We start from the raw sequence: 27,431 nt of genomic DNA, 5'->3' as shown, positions 1-27,431 counted from the left end.
TTTATCTTCGATTTAAAATATAGTCGTTTCTGTTTATTTTACATTTTAGGCGTAGTAATATTCAAACAAATTTACACAGCCGATGACCGGTACGCCGAAAAGAATTCCGCATGGTCAACAATCATACATCGCTCAAAGTAAATAATTATTTCTTATAACATAACAACTTATTTCAACAGTAAAAATAGATAACAAAACATTGTTCAATTAAAACAAAAGTGTATGATTTGTCCTATGCTTCAGAATTTTGAACGGAACGTGACATTCACTGACTGAACATGCTGAAATTGAAAATGTTGCATGGTTGATTTTTTGTGTTACAAATGTACACATTCAAGCTATCAACTTGTAAATTGGCGCCGTAGAACATGGAGTTAATCCTGCTATTCATGTTTGTCTGTTAGCAGAAAATGGGTTTATTTCATATTGCTCTAACGATATGCTTGAAAACAGAATGTAAATTAATCTTTGGTTCCCAAAAGGTCAAGCAATACGTCATTTGAATGCGACTGCAATACACATTCAGTGGTCACGGAGGCTCAAACAACGATCGTCAACAGCAATACAAAAACGTAGTCCGACAGTGGCGGAGCTTTAACATGATATCTGTATAGTATAAAGATACAGGCTAGCGATATCTGTTGGGCTGTTATTGTATAATAAGACACCCAATTGCAGGATAAATAATGTTATTTGAATAAACATGTTATATATCATATAAAAAATTTAAATAGCAATACACTGCGATTGTAAACTTTTCTTCCGTTCTTATTTATGTAGGTAATCGTGTAAACGCAGTAGAAGCACTAATGTTTAGCTTTCAAAATCATTGTTTTTAATATAATATATGAACTTATTAATTGATCTTTTGGTGGAAAGTATGCAGATGATACACAGTCTATGTAATTTTATCGAGTACAATGTTTAAATTTAGAATACATAATCCGGTAAATAACAGGTGATATCCTATTTAATACACACTGTGACTGTTCAAACGGTTGATATGCTGGTATACTCATATTACACGTTCAATAGATAAAATGTCCGTTAGCATTATATATGTATTTATTTTAACTTAAACTTCACTTCAACATAAAAAAAAACAACTAATGTTTGAATTGTTCAAATACAATCTCGTCAATCATTTATATACACTATTTATCGTACTTGATTTCAATTTAGAATTCGCTGTCATGTGATACAATCACCTGTCATACCTGTGTTTTTGATCGAGTGCACAATGGCTCAAGCTGCGTCTAAAACATGCGAAGTTTGCGTGAGTGCCCCTGGATCTCACTATTGCATAGACTGTGAGGAATACTATTGTGAAAATTGTAAGTTGCTACATAATAGGCAGAAGTTATCGAGAAACCATCAGTTTCAAAAAGCCTCCGACCTGATCCCGGAAGGTAAATCTAAATGTAGTGAACACAAAGAAGAACTAACCTTGATGTGTAACACATGCAATGTTCCGGTATGTACCAGTTGTGTCACAGGAAATCACTATGGGCATAAATTTTCCAAATTTGTCGATGCAGTCGCTAAATTACAAGGGGATAATGAAGCGAAAATTCGTACCAAGACGAATGAGGCAAATGAAAATATGAAGAAGATTGAGGAAAGCTTAAGATTGTTTGATACTGCCGTTGAGTCTGTTATAAAAGCCATCACCGATGAGGGCAACATGATTAAATACATGGTTGATAAATCCGTAGCTCAGACGATTGCTTTAGTGAAAAAAAAATCCAAGAATGAGAAAGACAAACTGATGAATATGTTGTCTGATGCTAAATCCGTACTTGCTGCTGGACAGACCTTAGACAGAAGGAGACAGGAACTAGATAAGACTCGACAGGACGAGAGTTTGGTACAACAGATTAATAATCTGAAAGAAGAGATCAGCAAACTACACATAAACTCTCTTCCCGAGTTTCCCAACATATCCTTCAATCGCAAATCTGTAGCTGACGATGACATCAGGCAACTGATAGGTACCTATACTATCAGGTAAATATACAAATATGAGTTTGTCTGCTGAATTGAAATAGTTTTCTACAGTAACCCTTAAAAACTGCAAAATAATAATTAAAGCAATAAAAAAAAAACATTTAAAGGTTAATATAAAGTGTCAAATAGTTGACAAACAAAGTCACCATAAATAAAGCTTAAATGTTGAGGCAGACCTGGTCTTGTTCAAAAGATCTTCAATCAAAACTAAAATTTTAATAAGAAAACATATACGATTAAACAATTGGCAACCACTGATGTGGACGCTGTTTTGCGATTAACGCACAGCTAACTGTAACGGAATTACTTCTTGAACAACAAATTGAAAAACAAAAAAACAAAAATAGAAAAAGAACTTGATCGATTTAACTTGTCGTATATATGACCCGAAAGTACCAGGTATTATTACTTAAAAGTTAACATTTAATTAAAACATAAGTTGTCTAATCTGGCTAAGACCATCAATGACTAGAAGAGGAAAATAAACCTGATGCTTTCAATTATGTCAATGCCATTGATACCGTAGCTTGTACAAGTTTGAGTTGAACAGGTCAGATGAGATAGTAGTTGAACATGAAAAAAAAAGACACAAATTACCGTCATATAAGTCATTGTAGTATCATTTAAAAAAAAAACGTTATATATTCATATTTCACAAATCGTGTATTGATTGCATTGTTTGCATTAATAAATGGCAAACAAATGATTTGTCATATGTATGAAAATCTTGTTTTAAATTAACATGACTCTTTGATATTAAAACAGTAAATGAAATGTTCAAAAGAACCAGAATTTACGTAGAACTTTTTCATTAACGCATAAAATGACGAGATAAAATATACTTTCCAAGCCACTCGTTATAATTGTTTTAACAACATTACAAAAATTGTAAAACAAAACCATTATCTTTTCTATAGTAAGTGTTCATCAAACGAAGAAAAACAAAAGCAAGAACATGGAGACTTATACAGATGTTTTAAGTGTGGGAAAGTTCTCACAGACAATCACCTCGTCCTTTTGATTTTAGCCCATACATAGTAAATAAAAATAAAATAACAGAATAAAGCTATTTGTTCAAGTGACCAATAATTAAAATGAATGAGATACTAAATACAATAGACAATAAGGAATCGTATGATCAATAAATGTAGTCATTATACTTCTGATTTTGTCGCAGCATAGTTCAGTCATCTCTTTGAATATAATACGTCAATCAAATGACTATTTGCAAAAAATAGAAACCAACTTATTTTCGCAGAATTTGTTTTTTTTTTGCGTTTAGCTCTTTTCAGGCGATTGCATGGCTATTTAGTTTCACGAATTTCTTTTAAACTTTGCTTATTTAAAGAATAGAAGATTTAAGTTTTATATTTTCTGAACTATTTATTTTTGCGTTTTTTTATTCTACCCAAGAAAATTGATTGCCTGTCGAAATGTGCAAACTCTTTTAGGTCATTTTTTAGTAGCAACAAACAAAAGAGTTATGTCAATTGGACATGCTTTGATACTATATCTGCCCTTGAATTTTTACTTGATAACATTTTTGTTCGCTTAGGAGATTCCGTATATCGTCAAGTTATCGGAATTCCAATGGGAACTAACTGTGCACCACTTATTGCGGACCTGTTTTTGTATTGTTATGAGTTACAATTTATGACTAAAATCAGCAAAGACCCATCGAAACAACATCTGATACAAAAATTTTACAATATTTTTAGATATTTGGATGATATATTGGCTCTCAATAATGACGACTTTAGTATGTATACTAAAGAAATTTATCCTGTTGAACTTACTTTAAATAAAGCTAATACTAACAATGACCACTGTCCTTTCCTCGATCTTGATATCTAAATCATTAACGGGATGCTTAATACAAAAATTTATGATAAAAGAGATGATTTTTCATTTCCTATCGTTAATTATCCATTTTTAGATGGTGACGTTCCCTTGTCACCATCTTATAGTGTTTATATATCTCAACTTGTACGATTCGCTCGTGTATGTAACAACGTTTTAGATTTTAGCGAGAGAAATGTTTGTATTACTGAAAAATTATTACACCAGGGTTTTCGATATCATAAACTAGTCAAAACATTTACTAAATTTTATCATCGGTATAAGGACATCATTCGTAAATATAACTCAACATGCAGACATCTTATACGTTCGGGTATTTCACATCCAATCTTTTATGGTAATATGCTTTACAAAGCACAAAAATGTCAGTGTTCACCTCAAAAGCTAATAAAACCTTTAAACAGACTTATTAAGAAGAGATATAGTTACGATACTGTTGTCAGGTCATTAAAGATTGCATATTTTGGCGTTAATATTGATTCACTTATAGGGTCTTTGCATCGGAATTAAACATATTTATTCTAAAACCAGTTGTTGGCATGACACGGGTTATGTTCTTCTCATATATTTTATGATGGTATAATACTAAACCCCTAACAGGAGGGATTGTGCCTGATATTCATATGATGAAGACATGATCTTTCAATCAGTTTAATTGAGGTCTGGAGCTGGCATGTCAGTAACTGCTAGTAGTCTGTTGTTATTTATGTATTATTGCCATTTTGTTTATTTTCTTTTGTTTCCAATTCTGACATCGGACTCGGACTTCTCTTGAACTGAGTTTTACTGTGCGTACTATTGTACGTTTGTTTTTTCTACATTGGCTAGAGGTATAGGGGGAGGGTTGAGATCTCAAAAAACATGTTTAACCCCGCCGCATTTTTGCGCCTGTCCCAAGTCAGGAGCCTCTGGCCTTTGTTAGTCTTGTATCATTTTTAATTTTAGTTTCTTGTGTATAATTTGGAGTTTAGTATGACGTCCATTATCACTGAACTAGTATACATATTTGTTTAGGGGCCAGATGAAGGACGCCTCCGGGTGCGGGAGTTTCTCGCTGCATTGAAGACCCATTGGTGGCCTTCGGCTGTTGTCTGCTCTATGGTCGGGTTGTTGTCTCTTTGACACATTCACCCATTTCCATTCTCAATTGTATTAGTTTACAGTATTTCAAGATATTCCTAGTATAAGCCAGCACACAGAAAAAATCCGAAAACTGTTTGAAGTAAGCAATTATTGCATTCAGTATTTTTTTTTTATACTGAAAAGGAAAAAACGGACAAGGGTCGTCTGTTTAAAGTTATTGTAGAATTGAAAGGAATTGGAATTGACAAAAAGTTTATTTTTAATTAAAAGGCACACAACCTACTGCATCCTTCCATCCATCCATCCATCATTCTCGATTTTCTATTTGACTCGATATCTTATATTACATTGTTTTAATATTTGACATGCATACTTGTTAAGTCATATATCTCAATAACTAGATGCTTTTTGCACCTTAAAATGAACGATTGTCAAAGATATAGATGGAAGACTTAAATTTCCTAAAATAGAAGAAATAAACATTCAATTCATTCGATTCCGATCTGAACAAAAATAAATAAATGAGGACGTTTAACTCGATTTTTCATGTACATGGGGAATTAGGAATGTCATTTAAGTAGCCTATTGAACAGGATTGAAAAAGCTATAAAGTTTTAAACTTATATACCTATATGAATTATATCCTTTCAGAACGATAGGTCATTTTGTTTAAGAATCTACCCGGACGTTACCAAGTTTCAGTGAAATGCGCTTCAAGGCATAAAATAATGACCTGTGTAAGGTCATTATTTTTCCTGATTTAAATGCAAACTACAGATGTTAAAACATTTAATTAATTTGATAACAATCTTGTGTTGTTGCCAATTGCGGTTTTACCGTACAATATTTCATCTTTAATATTAGACTGAAATTCCAACACAAAAAAGACGTTAACGCATGGTTTAATTTTCGAAACAATTGGCCACCAAGGGTGACAGGGGAATGGTAATACGGTCACTCTTGGTTTTCTTCCGACCGGCAGTAAGACCCTGGCCAGAGTGGAGCGACCGTTTAATTGTGCGGGATGTACAACTACGCCGCCACGTCAGGTCAACATGGGGACGTTTAATCCGATGCCTTGATTAGATAGAGTGCCACGCTCTGTGGTTAAGAACCCTTGCAGCAACTCAGAGGGGCCCGTAGGGTCTGTTGCGAGGCAAAATTTCTTTTCCTATCCAATATACCCTCATTTTCTAGTGGCAGTCCAAGTTTCCCCGACCTTCATCTATTACTGCCCCCATTACAGGACCTACTTATTGTATTGATTGTGTTAATGTGGTCGTTCTGATGGAGGATGATATTATCCTGATTCAAACTTTTTGACGAAAAAAGACTATTGCAAGATATCAGAGATAAAACAATTCTTGTGAATAATCCCTTTAAAATTGTTAAAAAAAGTATTTGCTTTTGTGTGGTGCAAATGTCACGAAACAAGACAAATAAATATAAAACCCCCTTTTATAAAGTTATGATATGACAAGCTTCTTTTACCAAGTGACTTGTATTTTTCAGACACCGTAACAAATCATTTATTTCTTGCTTGATGGATTTACTGTAACATTAAGTATAAAACTGGACAGGATTACTTACGCTCGACGTTGTAATACTTGTAAATTTCGATTTAACATAAAGTTGCTTTGATAACGTGATGATTCTAAATTCCTAAGATAGAAAATCGAGGAAACGCCTCGGACCTAACAAATAAGTAAACTATTATTTTAATTTCTAGCACTAGTTCGATATCACTGTTGGTTAATTGCTAGTCCTAGAGGGCATCACAAGCTGCAGCAGTCGGTTCAGGGGTATTGTCATACGGTCTGAGATACATGCCTTAATTTTCGCATACAATAAGATATATATGGAACTATAATATAGTAGACATTAGGTGCATTTGGATATTCTGTTTAGATACATTTGGAACATATAGCTTCTCAAGTATTTAAGAGTGAATACATCCTTAATTCTAATTTAGGCGTGTTAGTATTCCGGACGATTGGTAATAAAAAAGCGCGTCGAATATGAACAATTTATGAAATGATAATTATGTTTTATTTTGCAATCACTCAGACATTATTGATAGTTATGTGCTTTATTTCTTTTTTACCACTTGCAAAAAAATGCAATATCACATAATAAATTTACTATAAATACAGGAGAAAATAAAATGCAAAGAAAACCGAAGTTAATGCATAGGGAAGTATGCATATTTCAAACTCTTTTCCCTGGCAAATGTGTTATATTGTTCTAATATCCGTCATGTTCTATTTTTGTATCTATTATCGTTTAAGGCGAGAAGAAATTACACCAAATTTACAAGGAGATTAGTAAGTAATATATATAATTTTTATTTCTATAAGCATATAGGAATAGAAAAGTTAAAGTCATTTTAACTAAAACAAAAATTAGAAACAACTGCATTTGCTTTATACGGGCTTTACCTATACCTGTGCATTTTAATATTTACAGAATTCATTGCCGCAGCAATATTTATTCCTGTGATGTTTTATTTCGTTATATTTTATGTATTTGTAACCTGCTCTATACCTGTAGAACAGGAAAAGTAACTTGTATTGTGTCTTCACTCTTTATAAATAAAGAGTCACCTGTAATTTATCGGTGTTAGAATTTCCTGAATACATTAAGAACATCCACATCTAAAAAAAAAAAATAAAAAAAAAATAAACAGATCCATAAAAGCATTTGCACATACTGAATTGTGATTTGACTTGCACAAGTTATTTCTTCGTAGTAAAACCACGTTCATCTCACGTGTTGAAAGTTCCTCGATTTTGTGACTAATCCCACTCCTGGATGTCTTGGCAGAACTGTGTAAAATATCACAAAATTGTATCCACCTGAAATACTTTAAAACCTTACAATTAATTTGATCCGTAATCCTTAATCAGAATGTGTTGTAACATTCTGAGAACATACCATGCAATTATGCACCTCTTATTTTGTTGGGTTATTTTTGGTAATCATTGATGAGGCTTTGCATATCATGAAATTTACAGGGGATGGGAATACCGTTTTAGACCTTTGATTACAGTATATGTATATTTTCATCTGTTCAAATGATTGAGATAACTTATACGAGAGATACAATTCGTAACAAATGTTGGTCTACCTAAATATGTAAAAGTCAAGTCTGTCAATTTTGACACAGTTTTGTCACCAGTAACATCACAATGTACTTGTCTACATTCCAGTTATTAAATATATATCAACCGATTTATTCATCAAAGAATAAACCCAATTAGGGAAGGCGTGAAATATTTTCCGATTATTTCTTCAAATTTTATGGCGAAATCAATAGCCTTTTTATACCTTTATAGTACAATAACATACTCAAATATGTCCGGTTGAATAGAAACAATATTTTCCTTGCTATATAAGGCCTACATTTTTCTTCTATGATTTTGAAGGGTTAAGATTGTTAATGTTCATTCATATCTAGCGACACACATGTTGCTGTTCAAGCCGACAAGTCAACACGAATGTTTGCTTCATCAAAACATCATGGTTTTTTTTATTGGATACAGAAATAGCTTGAAGTTTACTAAAGACATTTCAGAATCCTTATTACACACTAACATTACTTATTCAATAGAAGACTCAATTTTAATTATTTGTTATATATAGCTATAATATTGAAAATTAAATACATTTTTTTTTGCGATCAAATATATACAATTATGTCATTCATCAATGACAATAAAAACTTATGTTACAATTTTTTTTTTCAGTCGGTAAGTAGCAAGTTTAAGTTTGATTCAGAGAAGTATTTATTACTTAAACTGCAATGCATAACCTGGAATCATGGCAAAAAAAAAAGATGTTTAACTTTCGAGATAGCAATCATACATATTCACTCATCGTATGGTCTCCACAAGCGAATTGACCTGAAAATTGACACCATATTTGACGGATAACACATGTCTTGTCAAGCATACATACATTTGTAAGAGCAAAAACTGTGATGTTCAAGGTATATGCTTGAATATGTTTTTTACCTACACAACATCTACGTTGCTGCTCCAGCCGCTATAGCAACACTAATGATTGTTTCATCAAAACATCATATTTTTGTTATTGCATATCGAAATAGTTTGAAGTTCACTAAAGACATTTCAGAATCCTGGTTAAACACTAACATTACTAATTCAATGGAAGACTCAATTTCGATAATTTGTTATATATAGCTTTAATGTTGAAAATTAAATACGTTTTTTGCGATCAAATATATACAATTATATCACTCATCGATGATGGATAAAACTTATGTTACAGTTCTTTTTTTTTCAGTCAGTAAGTAGCAAGTTCAAGTTTGATTCAGAGAAGTATTTATTACTTAAACTGCAATGCAAAACCTGAAATTATAGTAAAATAAAAAAAAAAAAAACTTTTCGAGATCACATTCATGCATATTTACTCATCGTATGGTTTCTACGAGCAAATTGAACTGAAAATTGACACAATATTTGAAGGGTAACACTTGTCTTGTCAAGCATATATACATTTGTAAGAGCAAAAACTATGATGTTCAAGGAATATGCTTGAATCTTTTTTTTCCCTACTCAACACCTACGTTGCTGTTCCCTCCGCTATAGCAACACTAATGATTATTTCATCAAAACATCATATTTTTGTTATTGCATATCGAAATAGTTTGAAGTTCACTAAAGACATTTCAAAATCCTTATTACACACTGACATTTCTAATTTGATAGAAGACTCATCTATTATATAAAACTTTAATGTTAAAAATTTAATACATTTTGTTTTTTGGCGATTAATGACAAAGCAATATACACAACTATGCCCTTCATCAAATATTGTAATTCTTTTTTTTCGGTCCGTAAGTAGCAAGTTCATGTTTGATTCAGAGAAGTATTTATTACTTAAACTGCAATGCAAAACCTGGAATTATAGTAGAATACAAAAAAAGAACTTTTCCCTTTCGAGATAACAATCATACATATTTACTCATCGTATGGCTTCCACGAGCAAAATGAACTGAAAATTAACACTATATTCGAAGCATAACGTCTGGTTTGTCAATAATAAACAGGAGCAAAAATGATCATGTCAAACGTCTATGGTTGTATATGCTTTCTTTGTCTCTACACGACACAGATGTTCCTGTTAAAGCCAACACGACATTTTTTTGTTATTGTACATAGAAAGAACTTTGAAATTTGAAAACAGAATCTAGGAACTGTACATATACGAATACATCTTAATTGGTAATGAAATAGTTGGTTCAGTTCTGGTAAACAATTCAATACAGCTGTAATTCTGACAATTACAATTTTGTTGTAATTTCATGCGTGAGCAAAATATAAACTTCTAAAATCCAACATTGATTTTAAAACATATTGCAATAGTGTCTTCTTTTTAAGTCTGTAAGACCTCTAAAAAAGAAAAAGAAAAACAAATCCAATCAAAATAAAGCCTGTCAAGCATTCATATGAGCAAACGTTATGATGACTTAGATTTACGGTAATAGATACTTTATCCTCTGAACATAACAAATATTTTTGAAATATATAAAACCAACTTTTTCCAGCGCATATAAACAGAACTAAAAGACACAACGTAAATGTACAAATCTACGAATCCCACTTATACACATACATCGCTAAGGAAATGTATAATTTCAATAAAAAATCCATTCTCTTCTTTGGTATTATCACCATCAACGCCGAAATAAATCTCTTATAACTATATATTTTTCGAGAAATAAAATCCATAATAAAAATGGTATAAAGCAGGCTCGTCTAGATATTTTTAGTTTTAACTCTCGAAAGATATATTTTTTGCGATTTTGGATTTCAGAAAATAAGACACTAGAAAAAATGTTAAATCTAAAAATTTAAAGAGTATATCTTTTTTATTAAAGTTATTTTTATGAGTTTAAATTCACTTTGTGGATCACGAATGTATAACATGGCACACTTATCTGATAGACGATGCAGGACTCATTCCGTTTTGAGGATCATCCGATTGCAATGTTGTTTTTTTTCGTCTTATCGATTAAAGTATCAGAACTAAAGCACAACAACAAAAAACGATGTATTATGACTTTATTTTTTTTGTTCGCATTTTTTTAGTAACTGCAAAATGTCGTTTTGTCTTTTTTTGTAGATAAGATCAAAAGTTTAAACAATAACAAAAATCACAGACCGTAGCTTCATCAGAATCGCTAAATTGACTTTCATTAGTTGATAATCCTATCTGCTGAGTAAGATGAATGTCCGGGTTAATATTATCCTTAACAATCTATCATACAATGAAATATGAAGGATTGAGGTATGATGGCCAAAGTATTATAGACCTTAATGTTTTAAAGGTCACTAATACTATAATAAGATTAGCAATATGTCGCTCTTGTAAATATAGTTAACCTTGCACAAAGTTCGAGAAATTATGATTTGTGATCAATTGAAAAAATCTGAAGTTTGATAAAAGGGTCACTCGGTTTTAAAAGTAAAGATTCGTTTATTATATATTTTTTTTTATTTCTTGTTTTTTTATCGAATACCAGTCCAACTTATAAATTGACAGTTTTGTTATTGTATGGTCATTTTGAAAAAAAAACTCTTTTATAAATTGAAACAGCTGTGTTGTTGTCAGTTGTCTACAAACTTTAAACTGATATCGATCAAACACAAAAGTGAACACAATTCAACTTCAGGCAAATGACATTCAGTAATAGTGTAAACATCTGAACTATTTTGTTGTTTAATATGAAACTTACTATAAAACAACAAAAACATATGTATAAACAACAAGAACAAAACGAGGGAAACTGATATGAAGAATGATTTGACAAATGGTTGACAACATTTATTTTTGTTTATGAATATGTAAAAGAAGGACAAAAGATACCAGAGGGACAGTCAAACTCATAGATCAAAAACAAACTGACAACGCCATGGTCAAAAATAAAAAGACAAACAGACAAACAAAAGCACAGATGACACAACATAGAAAACTAAAGACTAAGCAACACGAACCCCACCAAAAACTGGGGGTGATCTCAGGTGCTCCAGAAGGGTAAGCAGATCCTGCTCCACATATGACACCCGTCGTGTTGCTTATGTTATTACAAATCTGGTAAATAGTCTAATTCGGTAAGTCACATTCGTGAAAGGGGAAGGGTATTGTAGTTACGACATAAATAACATATCCGATATCATCTGTGAAACGGTTATTCTATAACGGTCAACCAACTCGTGATGGCGTCCGTAAAATTTACGAAGGGATGATTTCAACTTCACCATTTGGAACTCTTAATAGCTTCTTTGTGAGCAGCAATCCTCTATCAAGGAAATCATGATAGGAAACACAAGTCCGGGAATATCGTAAAGGTTTGTTTACGAATGCAAGTATATAAAAAAACTATATATTACCGTCTACAATGAAATAAAATAAATACCAAATAACTTTATGGAAACATAAGATGTAAACACTGTCTAATGCATGGCTACTTTCTTACTTTCAGACCATCAGTTTTAAGTTCACCTATTTTTTTAAAAATACATTGACGCAGATACTTTTTCTTATGTTAAAGAACTGTGTATAAAACATTCTGGATCAAACATTGTCAAAATGTTAGCATTGAACCGAAACGCGTGACTATCAAATTAAAAAAAAGGAAAGAACATCAAATGTATTTGTTACTGCAAAACATATACCAGTCATAAATTATTTTTTGAGAATTTTACCTTTGACCGGTATGTTAGTTTCAACTTAATACATCTTTTTTTTTGCGCATACAAGTTTGATTTAACTAATAGTATGTAATTAACAGAAATGAAGCATTATAAGTTTAATCATAGTTGCGGTAACTAAGGTCCGTATATCCGAACGTCCATCTTCACTTTGGGATCGCCGTGAATGATTAAAACATGCAAATAACTATTGTGACTTTATTATATCAGTAAATGTCATTATGAGTCTAAATCACAGATTGAATTTGCTTTGTCAGTATATACGCACTTCTAAATGTTCATGTCTGTTTGGAGGATCAGACAGTTGGCAAAACTCTTATCTATAATTACATTGTTTAACTATGTGCCTGAAAAGAAACAACCTGCCAAAGTCTACGTTTTAACTGATTTCAAGATAGCATCGCTCATTATTGTCAATATAAAACTATAATAAATTCAATAGTAAGCCTTAGAAGTACTTAAGATTGATAGACATTGAAAAAATAAAGGAATACACAATGTCACTCTAGTGTGTATTATTACATTAAATGTATTTATAAAACTGGCATATATGTATGTATAGAAACTTACAAATAGTTTACTAGTTTACATCAGTGTTTTCTATTAACATATTTTGTTTGACTAACGACGGGCATTGGTAAAATTGTTGTTTGCTTTAGAATTCTTAAAATGGCTAAAATCAGAAAAGTTTTCAAAATGTTCTAAACTGTATAAAACTTAAGATAAAAGTGAACTGGCATATGTTGATGTGCTATTTGACACTTGAATTTTCAAATTGGCTGCAGTTTAGTTGTAACGGGCGGACCAGGGAGCAATCCGCTATTACCTGCAATCTGAAATCTAGTTATTCTTGTTATTGCACATGTCAAAACATTAAATTGGTCAGAATCTAAATGCATGCTTTAGTATTTCATTCATTTTTCAAGAACATTATTGTTTGAGTGTTTCTTATTTCTTTTCATTTATAGCATTTGTATGTGCAGCGGTCATTGGAGGTAAGTGCTTTAAATATTCAACGAAAATATTTACATATTCCAGATTCAGACTATCATAATACAAGGATTTAATCGTTCGGTGGTGAAAAGCTATCATATCAAATACAAAATAACACAACCCTGAATAAAAATAGTCCCAATATAAAGGATAGTAATTCGATCAGAAATTAATAGGAGTGACAGTCATTCGGTACTGTCGTTGATGTCACAATGTATTTGCTTGGATTTCTTTTAAACACACTTTATAATAAGTGAAAAAAAAAATGAGTCAGGATGTACACAACATATGCCTACCAAATATAATAAAAGCTCGACACAGCTTTTGTTTAATGTATTAAAAAGAAACAAAGTATCAGAGAGTTGCTGAGTGTAATAGAGGTAAACATGACAAGCATACACTAATGTGTTTATGCAAAATTGGTAACATAAGCATGTACGATGTGCATATTCCTATTCAGTTATTGATACTTACGATCCTACATCTTGTCAATATGTATATGCTGGCATTGTTTAAGGTTATGTTTTCTCATACCGGTTTATTACTTTTTTGAATCTTTTTTCATTGGAATAAATTTGGTATTCCATTTTAATAACTTCTTCTAAAAACAATGTCTGATCCTACAGACACGTTAATTGTGTCGCCTGAAGCCAAATAATATGTTTTAACGAAAATACATGTAATATTTCAACAATGTTTAACTAAAGTATTTGCTAAATGTCGGGAATGTTTGCTATTAGCATGTTTATAAAAAAATATGGTGCTGTAGTATCAATTTTACTTACAGAAAAAACTACAAATATTTAAATGTACATTATTTTAATAAAACGAGTATCTCTATTTACTACAGAAGGATGGAATTGATCAAAGAAGTTTAAAAGAGTCAATGAAACAGTACCATCTTTCTAGTTTGACATAGTGTAGAACTTATAAGAACATTATAATTCAAATGATTAATAGCTGCACAATGGAATAATGTAGCTTTACGTTGTATGTTTAATGTGTATATAACTTTACATTGCACATTGATCGTAATGATTATAAATGTGCTTTTATCTTGAGTACTTTAGTCAATTGTTTGTATCATTGTGTTGTATAGTTTTTTTAAAAATTCCGATGCGTTTTTTAATGTTAGTAAAACAAACAATATATAACTGAAATGTATAGTTTCGTGTGTAGAATATAACTTTGCACCATGAAGACCGTACTGTGACCTATAATGGTTTACTTTTATAAATTTTGACTTGGATGGAGAGTTGTCTCATTGGCACTCATACCACATCTTCTTATATCTATTTGTCTGTCTTTATACCAAATCCAACAACTTATTAAGAATTTTTATGAATAATAAAAAAGTTTGATATTGCAGTATCTATACATATAACAGATAACAAATGTAATATATATATCTATTATTTTACGCCTATCATGTACTCGATTAATAATACACTCTCGAATATACGAGTACATTAGACAATTGTATAAAAGAACTTGAGTTATATGATATTTGGAGGGCAAAACGCAACTCTCACAGATTTTTGCCGATTTCTGGTTTAATTTGACAATGAGGCTGAATGCCTTACTGCAACATTTAAATGGTCTGGTGTTTTTCAATGAACGTTAAGCAACCAACAATCAATCACTCGATTTGATTTTAATGAAAATTGAAAACCAATGTATTAATTCTTGTTTAACACACAGTATACAGCAGAGAAACACGTACTCTTAATACTGTTCATGTCTTTTGGATATTTATGTCGATTTGTTCCTTGACATGTGTCCCATATTTAATATCAATAGTTACATAAACAATAATAAAATAAGTTATTACTCCCATTGAGGATTGTTTTTAACTTGTATTGTTTTTTTGTTGTATGTTCTGTATGAAAATGAAGATATTTTTTTATAAAAACATAATTCATAATGATATGCTCGCTGCTTATTTTTACATGGGTAGGCATTATATATGTCGATATTTTAAACGGAGCGTTAGCGAGTTGTGAATTATGGTCAAAGTTAATGCCTACCCATGTTTAAACAAGCATGAATCAAGTCATGAAGGAGTTATGTCGCTCCAAAAAGGACAAAACGGTGTTTTATCGATCGACGCGCGTCCCAATAAAATGGCAAAACCAAAAACCCAAACACACCAAACGAATGAACAACAACTTCCACATTCCCGACCCGGCACAGGCATTCTCTCATATAGACAATGGTGGATTAATTCTGGTTTCATAACCAACTTAACCTCCCATCCGTATTACAGTCGCACAAATTTCCACTATATTGACAAAGATGTGTGATCAAAACAAAAAGACATAATAGGTAAACATTTCAAAAAAGGGGTACATCAGTCAACATTGTGTAATAATCTAAAAACAAACAAAGAAACACAAAAAGACATATAGACAAAGCACATTAGCAACTATGAAAGACAAGAATACAAAAATGTACCATAGCACAATAACACAATGACGGGATGTGTAAGTACCGAGCCACGTAAAATGGATATTACCAAAAAAGTCTAAACAGTAAAAGTATTATTTACAAATACAAAGAAAGGAATAATATAACACGTTATTAAGATGATAAACAACGTCAGTTCCTGGAATCTATACTTCAAGACCATCGTGTATTATTTGTGAAGTTGATAGAGAAAATTTATTAACAAGGTATTGGTGTCTCAGATGAACTTTTTTATAGAAAAAAGGACGAGACGTTCTTTGACATATCTAAGGTTCATCAACCTTCTAGATATAAGAAGATGTGGTATGAATTCCAATGAGACAACTCTCCATCCAAGTCAAAGTTTATAAAAGTAAACCATTATTGGTCAAAGTACGGTCTTCAACACGGAGACTTGGCTCACACCGAACAGCAAGCTATAAAGGGCCTAAAAATTACTAGTGTAAAACAATTCAAACGGGAAAACCAACTGTCTAATCTATATAAAAAACGAGAAACGAGAAACGCTTATGAACCACATCAACAAACGACAACTACTGAACATCATATTCCTGACTTAGGACAGGTGCAAACAATTGCAGCGGGTGTACACGTTTTAAAGGTACCAAACCTTCACCCTTATCTGAAATAATAGTGTAACGTCACAACATAGAAAAACACACTACACAATATTAATTGAAATGGCTTAACTCAATCAAAAGACATATCAACACCAGTGAACATACACTGAATATATAAATTTGATCTATGATACAATGCAAATACAAAATAAATAAACTAAGGGAAGAATGATTAAATTAACATGTTATACCGCTGTTAATTTTAAACATTTAAGAAAAACAATATACTTGAACAAAAATACCGAAAATGCTGATCTAATATTTGTTTAAACCAAGGCGTACACACAATAAACATTCAATATATAGTTAAGGCTCTGCATATCCATGTTCTAATGTGTACATTCGAGAAAATATAAACTGTTGCGAAGAAGGTTCTGTTTTCTCAGACAGTTTTTGAAAGATTTGCACTAAACCCATTGGATACGCACTGATTCATTTTAGTCATGCATTATAATTCATCCTTTAGTTTAAATTGCGTAAAACTATATTTCTGAGAGGGCGTACGACACTTACTGCAGTTTTATTTTCGATGTCTAAATAGTTGAGAAGATTTTGCACCATTTAATAAGTATTCTTTTCTTAATAAATTCTATAGTTTTGTTTTAACACTTTTGGTGGCAATAATAACAAAAACATTTCCTACATACATTTATTTTACAAAACGTATATATTTATTCATTACAGTTTCGAGGACTTCATAAAAGAAGTGTAACAGATTCAAAGCATAGTAACCAGCTTTTGTCAATTATGTAATCAACAGTTGTACAATTATGTTTTTACTAAGTGTAATGATTTATAAGGAAATTAAAATTTTAGCTTTTAGTTAATGAATCTTTTACTTGTATATTCATTATGACAGTTGTTTTTCTCTCGTTCCATTGGTAGATAACGTTCGAATTTGCAAGTTTTTATGGACTTTCCCTTTTTGAATTTACCTTGGAAGTTCAGTATGTTTTGTTATATATTTTTGTGAACGACTTAACATTTATATTTGGACTATCTTAATCAAAACATATGTTTATCGTTGGTGTAAATTTGAAAGTAAAACACTACAGCCTTTTTTTAAATATTAAAATAATATATATCTGAAATCCCTATTTCGCGTGTAGATCTACTTTGCATCAAAATTCATTTTTTTTTTGTCTTCTCACTAAATCCAACAAATTAACTATATTTTGTTACGGATAATAAACATATTTTACCATTTTAAAATTTTGATATCTTAATCTCTTAGTTTACATCTAATCTTGTAATCGATGTATAGCAAATGATAAATTGCAAATTAAATGCAACATATTTATACTGACGTAGCATTTAGTTAGCAGTAATATTTGATACGAAATGAAAGGTAAAACTGCAGCTAATGATTTAGTTAGGGAACTTATAAAGCTTGATAACATGTCTGATATTTTTCTGCACTGCCATGTAACATAGAGCATACAATGAATCGACGGAATCATATAGACTAAAAAAAATGTTTTTGTTGTTGCTACTAAATTGCATACTAGGGAAATCTATGAAATGTATGTCCATATATTAAGTATTGACATACTATTCTTATGCCAGTGTATGTCGATTGCATGAACACCTCTAACGGTTTTGAATCTTCCTTCTTCGAAAAACTGAGAGGAAAACTTTAAAATCTTTACATAGTGGCAAGTCCTTCTTCTTGATAGTCCTGATTATATTAATTGTGTCTGTAAAATGCTCCAGACAATCCTTTTTGAGTAATTCAGATCTATTTTGTTTCATTAAAAATCAACATATTTTCGTAGTTTTTGTCGTAAAGTATATGTTGGGTTTTTAAGAGTCATATTAATATCTAATTCCTTTGTCTTTTTTTTTAATTCAAACAAAATCAGTTGAAAAACTTGTCTAATTTAGAGACAGTAGACAGGATGTTGATGCGTAGAAACTCCAAAGCTTATTGGCAATCTTGGTCCCTTTTATCGTGCAATAGTATACAAATACATTGCATGACTACTTCTTTATGTTCTGCACCTTGTTCACAAGCATAGCTCATTGTAATCTTTAAAACAAAGTGCAAGACTTCTGAAATTTTCAAGATGATAAATGTGTTTATTTTTATTGTTCACAGCGTATGTTTCTCATTAGGAAGACGCTTGCTTCAAACAAACGGAGGGAAATATCAATGGGATATGCAGGTCAAATTAATTCAATAACAAACTGTTGTTTCGGTAATGTTTTGTTAAATTGTATTATTCAGTTCGTCGTTTTCGTCTTTTACATGCAGATAACCTGTATAATGTTTTCGATTTGTTTTAGACTTAAGGCGTCCATGTTTATCTTGTGTCTCTTTTGTATATTTATTAATTTAATAATTGATTTTATAAATGTAATTAATTTATCAATTGTTTGATGTATTCCTTGCTTTATACTCAGTATATATGAATATGTCATCAAAACGTGGGTTAATGTGTTTTTAAAATATTGAATCAAATGTTACTACTCATACTGCCTAAAGTCTCACTGTCAGCGGTTTGATGTAATTATATGCCAATGGCACTTTGAATTTGATAAAAACAGCCGACGACTGCCATTGGAGTAAAACTAAATGATCCTCAAGTGCATGAATTGATATTAAGAATTGACAGTTAAAGTCCTAAATATCTTGAACGAACACCAAGAAATATTCATAATTCAAAGGGAGCTCAAATTTATAATCCCGATAGCAGCTTATAGGCTCAAGGCAATTAATTCAAGCATCATCGAGTAAGTGATCAATATGTAAAAAGCTACGTTAAAAGCGACAGCTCAAGCTAAAGCCCTGTAAAAACCCATTCAATATAAATAAGTTTACAAAGATATTATTAAAACTTTATATTAAAAGACTTATAATCTTACGTACAAGATTTGATGCAATAAAATAAATTGTACAACGTTTGAAATGGACAGAAAATCAATGAAATATGCTGTACAGTTATCTAATACGTTAACACGATTTTTATCATAGGATTCAATGGCTATGTAAAAGAGAGGCGAAAGAAAATAAAGACACATTTAAACTCATAAGTAAAAAATGAACTAACATAGCCATGGCAAAAAAAAAAACCAACAGATAAACAAAAGTAAACAATACACAACATAGATAACTGAGCAACACGAACCACACCAAAACCTGGATGTGATTTCAGGTGCTCCGGAAGGGTAAGCAGATCCTGCTTCACATGCGGCCCCGGTCGTGTTGCTCATGTTATAAGCTGGGCAGCGCAACTTATACTTAAGAACTAAACAGAAACATGACAAAGTCATTCAATCATAAAATTAAGGACTAACTTTTATTTAAAATCAAAGATATGACTTTTTAACCAATATTGAAAAGAAACATGTATTGCTAAGCATAAGGAATTGCATCTGTCAATATGCCTAGTATTTTTTTCCTTAATAGTATGTCTACCAAGTGCAGTCTTGACCAGAAGTTTACGAAGTGGATAACATACTGTATGTTGTAATTTCAGCATCAAAACTAATGGGCCTGATTATTACAACCATAACTTGTTTTCAATTATGCCCGAAGATTTGGAACCCTTGTTAGCACGGTTTTTCTAATGAGTTTTATTAAGTATACTACTATATATCAATCACTTCGTATTTTTGACCTATCATTTTGATTTGCATTATCGATTAAATAAATTGCATCATCATTTTGAGATACATCATGTAGTGTGTATGTTTGGTTAATGGTTATATCAAAGATAACTTCAATCGATACATGTTTCCATACACAAATATCATTTGTGATACCATGTTGCGAAGCATGTTACTCTAAAGAGACTTATCATTGTAACTAGAACTGATTTGGACTCTTTTGGAAGTCTAACAGATTCAGGACCATCTGAAACATAACAAAACAGTCAATAGAATAACTATGCTATTGTTTATTTTAATCCAGTAATCTTTGTTTTGTTCATTTTGAAATTTAAATTGATAGTGATTGAACCGGTATGTCGTTTCGAACAAATGACACAAATAAAATCTAGAAAGATGTCATAAAACATGTTGATTCAGGTGAATTCAAATAATTTGTTACAAATAATAATTTTTCAATATATTAAAATAAGGAAAAACTGTGTCATCAAAGTGTCAATGTTATATTTGGGTATAATCACTTTATAAATACACATTTATTATGGAAGGCATATAATACAACGCATGTTCCTATTACCTGTTACTGCTATATTGTTAGAAGATATATGATGTATCGGCTGAAGGGTTCTTCCCTTTACCTTTTACGATAAATTTTACATGGCACACATGATTTCTGACCGTAACCGAATACAATCGCTACATGGTATATACAAAGATATAAAATACGTGAGTTAGGTAAATTCCTGAAAATCAATACAAACAGTTTGTCAGGAACCTGTTATTCAATGGTTGTCGTTTGTTGGTTTGGTTCATCGGTGTTTCTCGTTTCTCGTTTTTTATATAGATTAGCCCATTGGTTTTCCTGTTTTATTTGTTTTGGGGTCCTTTATAACTTTTTGTTCGATGTGAGCCAAGGCTCCGTGTTGAAGGCCGCACTTTGACCTATAATTGTCAACTTTTTAAACAATGTAACTTGGATGGAGAGTTGTATCGTTGGCACTAATACTGCATCTTCCTATTTATATTCAAGGGAAAAACAATGTATAAATGTCGGGTAGCGGACATGCACACTGCACATGGCATTGTCGTTTGAATGTTCCTTTCGTATCGTTCGCCTTTCTTTTGCACTAATTGTATATGATTCACTTGTTTTGTATTGCTGTCTGTATGATCTAACATTTGCGTTGAAGTTAATTCAGGTAAGTTGTCTGCAATATTTTTTTCTCCATATTTTCCACATCTGATTCACGCCATCTTTAGAATAATCAGTTTCAAAATAACTTTGAAGCCCTGCTTTGATTGCTAATAAAATTGATGTTAATAATTTAGAAAGAGGTTCCATAGAGCACTTGGTAGACCTAGCACAATACCGTTGTTTGTAGGAAAACTTATGCAGTTTAGGTATCCAACACAGTGATTAAAAATCCAGTTCATCATCTTTGGTTGGAATTCAACAAGAACTTTGAACATGTGTAGAGCAGACCTATGATTATCCAGGATTTCCTCTTTAGTAAGTGTCGTGGGGTATATGTTGAGTTTCCAAGTGAAATGTCAATACCTAATTCGTTTATCAAGCAGTTTATGTAATGGGATTAACACACAAAAACGATGTTGTTTGGGCCTTTATCTGCGGGGACAACAACATATTTGTCATGAAGGTAGGCCAAGTGTTTTGCAACAGTAGGGTCTTTAAACATATCGTAGCATGGGTATTGATAAACCCATTCAGTTTCCTAATTCTGATGTATCAAAGACCTCACAGCCTTACACCATTCGGAAAGATTATCTACGTCCTCTTTCTTGCGTTTAACCCGTTGCCTTGCACAATCTTCAACTGAATCCATCAGTATTTTGAAGTTGTGTTTCCAATTGATGGATTTAGGCTCACGATATTTCGGATCTTTGGATAACACATTTCGCAGGGAAATGCTATTGACAATGTTGAGGTGACCGGTAATAACATGGCCAACCGGATATTTTATGAATGGGGAACTAGCACAGGTGCAATCAAGGGGTTTATACTTGAAGTCGTCAATATTTAGATCCTGCAACACATGTTTGTAATTGCAAATTTTAGTTGCAATTGGTTTATTATAGGTATAAAAAAATGATTGGTACAGACTGATCTTTAAAATAGAGAGGTATCTTCGATTGAACTAATTTATGATGAAGGATATTGCACAAGTTGACGGCATCGAGACCTTTGTTGGCAAAGGAAAGTTTAAGAAATAATCTTTTCTCTTTTTCATCTTTTTAAATGCGAACTGGTTTGAAATGTCTGTCACTTGCAATATCCGAAATGATAGCTGTAAGTTTGTATTGGTTTGAAAAAGGGTTTGTTACAGTGGTTTCCAAACATAAATCGAACAAAGAATGACTTTTTTAAATAAAGCTTCGTGCAAATGTGATGAATACCTCACGTCTTTTGTATAAATGGCAGGAAGTCATTAATATAGACATCATGGAGAGTTGGTGATGTATAATGACGATGATCATGACTGCGTCTACGTCCAGGAGTTGAGTTGAAAATATTCATCACATTCACCGAGCTACATGAAGGACTAGACAGAATACCTATACCATCAATTGTGTCAACCATATGGTGTCACAGTTCCCAATTATCGAATGCAGTATTCTTCTTATTGTCTTTGGATAGGCGTTTTAAGATGAGGATTGTTAGTCCTGTGGTATATTTTTTCGATTATGCGAACTTGCATAGAAAGGATAGAATGATCAGGCTGGTTAAAATGCTGGTAAAGAACGTCGCTTGTATTGTGGTTGATGTCTGATCTATGGCCGCACATACGTTTGTTTGGCATTCCTTTCGTTTCACCGACGTAAACCAATCCGCAAAGGTTACATTCAGACGACATTTTAGATTTACAATTCAGATCATTGTAACTTCTGGTAAAATAGAACTTTTTAATTAAATTGCTAGTGAATTGAGCATCTATTATTAAAATTCCACAGGTATTGCAGCCACCGGCTTCACATTTCAAAACGTGACAGTGTAGTTTAGAGTCATCAAAATCCAAGATGTCTTTTAGAAGAACTGAACATGGCTGTGTATGTAGACTATTGCTATTGTCACAGGTATGATGATATAAATGTGTCATGTTTGGGATTTGTGTCATGTCTGGTGATGCGATGAGACGATACGGATGATGGGCGTGATGTCTGGATTGCCTTTAGACAAAACGGTATAATGGTCAGTGACACTCTCTCTAGACGAAGCCTTGTTTTATAAGGTAACTGTATGAAAAGAAGAAATCATCTATAAAATGTTGATAAGATATATCATTGCATCGTTTTAATTTTTTTAATTCGAATGTCATTTTGTCTAAGGAAGACACATTGCATTCCTGTTATAGATTATGGGGTTATTTACTTTGAAGAAAAAACAAATATATGACACTTGTTCTATAGAAGTGTAATTATTAAGTAAACCATGTTACATTGTGGGATAATGTGTGTATTTAGAATAATATTTGATAAAAAAATGTTACATATCGTTTAAAAAAAAATCAAATAGCAATTCAATGTTATCATAGAATTTTTCTACAGTTCCTATTTTGATAGATAATTTTCTAAACTTGCGTAGTAAAAGCGTCCACCTTTAGTTTTTAAAATTTTTAATTTCGTTTGAATATTATATCTTCTTTACTTCTTACATTTTAAAACGTGTGCACATGATAAAAAGTCTACATATGTATATCGAATACAAAGTTAAATTTAAAATACACAATCTGGTAACGTACAGGTGAAATACAATATAATACATTTTACAATTTCATAAAATGTAAATAAGTTGCACTATTCATGTTTCACAATTTGCTAAATATAATATTCCATTTGCAATAATCATATATTTATTTATTGAAGCTCACTGGTCACTCTAACATTAAATCACAAATACTATTTAAATTGTTTAAATATAACCTAATTAATCATTCGTAATCACTATTGATCGTTCTTGATTTAAATATATTTTTGTGTGTCATCACAGGTCATGTGATATAATCACCTGACATACCTGCATTTTTTCAGTACACAATGGCGCAGTCTGCGTCTAAAACATGTGAAATTTGTGTGAGTGCCCCTGGATCACAATATTGCTTAGACTGTGAGCAATTGTATTGTGAAAGCTGTAAGTCGCTGCACAAAAGGCAGAAGTTATCGACAAATCATCAGTTTCAAAACGCATCCGACTTGATCCCGGAAGGTAAATCTAGATGTAGTGAACACAAAGAAGAATTAACCTTAATGTGTAGTACATGCAATGTACCGGTATGTACCAGTTGTGTGACAGGAAAACACAATAAGCATGAATTTTCCAAATTTGTCAATGCAATTGCTCAACTACGAGGAGATAATGAAACGAAAATACGTGCCAAGACAAACGAAGCAGATCAAAATATGAGGAAGATTGAGAATAGCTTGACATCGTTTGATATTGCCGTTGATTCTGTTATTAAAGCCATTATCGTTGAAAGCAGCATGATTAAACGTATGCTTGATAAATATGTGGCTGAAATGATTGCCTTAGTGAAAGAACAATCCAAGAAGGAGAAGGACAAACTTATAATTATGCTGTCTGAAGCTAAATCGGTACTTGTGGCTGGACAGACATTAGACAGAAGGAGACAGGAACTAGATAAGACAAGACATGATGGGACTTTGGTACAAAAGATGAAAAATCTGAAAGAAGAAATCAACAAACTACATCTATATTCTCTTCCAGAGTTTCCAAATATATCCTTCAATCCTAAATCTGTAGCTGAAGATGACATCAGACAACTGATAGGTACTTATACTTTAAGGTAAATATAAAAAAAATATGCGTATTCTTCTGAATTGATATAGTGTTCTATAGTAACCCTGCAAAACTCAAAAAAAAAATTTATCAAGGAAAACAAATCAAAGGATAAAATATAGTGTCAAGTCTTTGACAAATACACACAACATCAATCAAGATTTAGGCTTGAAACAAACCTGGTCCTGTTTCTGAGATCTTCAATCAACACACACTATTTAAAATGACAATAAGAAAAAATGAACCATTGGAAACCACTGACGTGGACATTGTTTTTTGTTTAACGAACAACTGAAAATAAAGAAATAACTTATTCCACAAATTATTAAAAAAAAAACAATCAAATGAGCTAGATTGCTTTCACTTCTATGCATATCACCAGAAAGTATCAGACGATATTACTTGAAGTTAATATTTGATTTAAAAATTAAGTGCCTAATCTGGCTAAGACGATCACTGACTAGAGGTAGAAAAAAAAAACCCATCGTGTTTCCATTAATTTCAGTGCTTTTGGTACAGTAGCTTGAACAAGTTTAAGTTTAAAAAGTAGTTTAAAATGAAAATAAAAAGCATAATATCGTTATTTTAGTCACTGTTGTATTATACAAATTTTATATTTTTAAAGTTCACACGTCACAAATAATCATAATACTATTGGGATGGATAACAGAAGTAATCACACACGTAGTATTATTTTCATTGATAACACAACTAATCATACATGTTATATTATTTGAATTGGTAGCACAATTAATTAATCATAATAGTTTTTCCATTGATTGAACAAGTAAACCTATTATTATTTGCATTGATGAATAACTGAAAACAATTGTTTCAACAAACGTGTGTGGTTCTTTTTTAAGTCCACATTAACATTAAATTTTGAAAGACTTTAATTGTTTAAACAACATTTAAAAAAAAATAAAGAAAAAACAATACTTTTTTATAGCAATTGTTCACCAGTCTTAGAAAAAGAAGAGAAACGCCTTTCAAACTTATACAGATGTGTTAATTGTGGGTAAGCTCTTAGAATCAACTTCTCCTTTTCGATTATTATTTATACGAAATAAATACATACAAAATAACAAATTACAGCTATTTGTTCAAGTGACAAATGATTGAAATGAATGAGATACTAAACACAATAGACAAGAACGTATCATGTAATCTATAACTGTAGTCATTATATACCTGATTTTGCCGCAGTTTTGTGCAGGTATCTCTTTACATTTAATACACCAATCAAGTAACCATTTGCGAATAGATTTAAAAACCGACATTTTTTGGCTAAAAAAAATTGGCTGTGCTTAGCATTTTTCAGCCGGTCACATGGCTGTTTAGTTGCACGATTTTGTGTATTTATACAAGAGGACATTCATGTTTAACATTTTCTGAACTAATAATAACTGTGTTACTTTTCTTCCTTTGACAATATAGACAAGTTATTGCTCGTCAAAATATGTTAGTTTCAAGAATTTTAGATTATTCCTAATATAAGCCAAAAAAAAAAAAAAACCCAACAAACTGTGAAAAGTAAGCAATTGTTGCATGTTTTCATACCTAAAAGGGAGGAACTGACAAGGGTCGTCTGTTTAAAGTTTGTGCAGAATCGAAAGGAATTGAGATTGAATTTGGGCATGAGCACTTGATGGACCATATATCTCAATAATTAGATACGTTTTGCAACTTAACATGTACGACTGGTGAAGACATGGATGGACGACTTAAAATTTCTTAAAGAGAGGAAATACACATTCATTTCATTCGATTCCTATTTAAAAAAAAAATGAAATAAATGAGGACGTTTAACTCGATTTTTCGTGTACATGGGGAATTAGGCATGGTATTTAAGTAGCATATTAAACAGGATTTGAAAATCTATAAAGTTTTAAACATATTTATTTTCAAAGATATTTTACGTTAACGTTGTTTTCTTTAATTGCTACACAAAACTCAGTATAGACGTTGTGATAATTGTCAATCTCAATTTAACATACTTTTTCTTTGACAACGGCATGATTCTGAATTCCAAAGACAGAAAATCGATGAAACGCGTCGGACTCAACTAATAAACAAAGTATTATTTTAATTTCTTACATTGATTAGATACCACTGTTGGTTAATTGTTAGTCTTAGAGGGCACCTTCCGCTACAGCAGTCTGTGCATGGGTATTGACATACAGTCTACGATACAAGTCTGAATTTCCGCACACAATAAGAAATACATGGAACTATAATCCAACT

The 27,431-nt window shown here is 31.6% G+C and overlaps 1 protein-coding gene across 1 annotated transcript; it reads left to right on the top strand.

Moving 5' to 3' along the window:
• Positions 1-1,179: 1,179 nt before the first annotated feature.
• LOC127723941 (transcription intermediary factor 1-beta-like) lies at positions 1,180-26,209 on the top strand. The gene is made up of 3 exons (XM_052230658.1): positions 1,180-1,409; positions 24,597-25,194; positions 26,137-26,209. The coding sequence occupies exons 1-3, from the start codon at positions 1,241-1,243 to the stop codon at positions 26,207-26,209; spliced, it is 840 nt and encodes a 279-aa protein (XP_052086618.1). The 5' UTR covers positions 1,180-1,240.
• The last annotated feature ends 1,222 nt before the right edge of the window (positions 26,210-27,431 follow it).

Source organism: Mytilus californianus, unplaced genomic scaffold, assembly GCF_021869535.1.
Source record: "Mytilus californianus isolate M0D057914Y unplaced genomic scaffold, xbMytCali1.0.p SCAF_13, whole genome shotgun sequence".
Classification (NCBI taxonomy): Eukaryota; Metazoa; Mollusca; class Bivalvia; order Mytilida; family Mytilidae; genus Mytilus; species Mytilus californianus.
The sequence above is the reverse complement of the archived record's forward strand: the minus strand, read 5'-3'. Positions and strand labels throughout refer to the sequence as shown.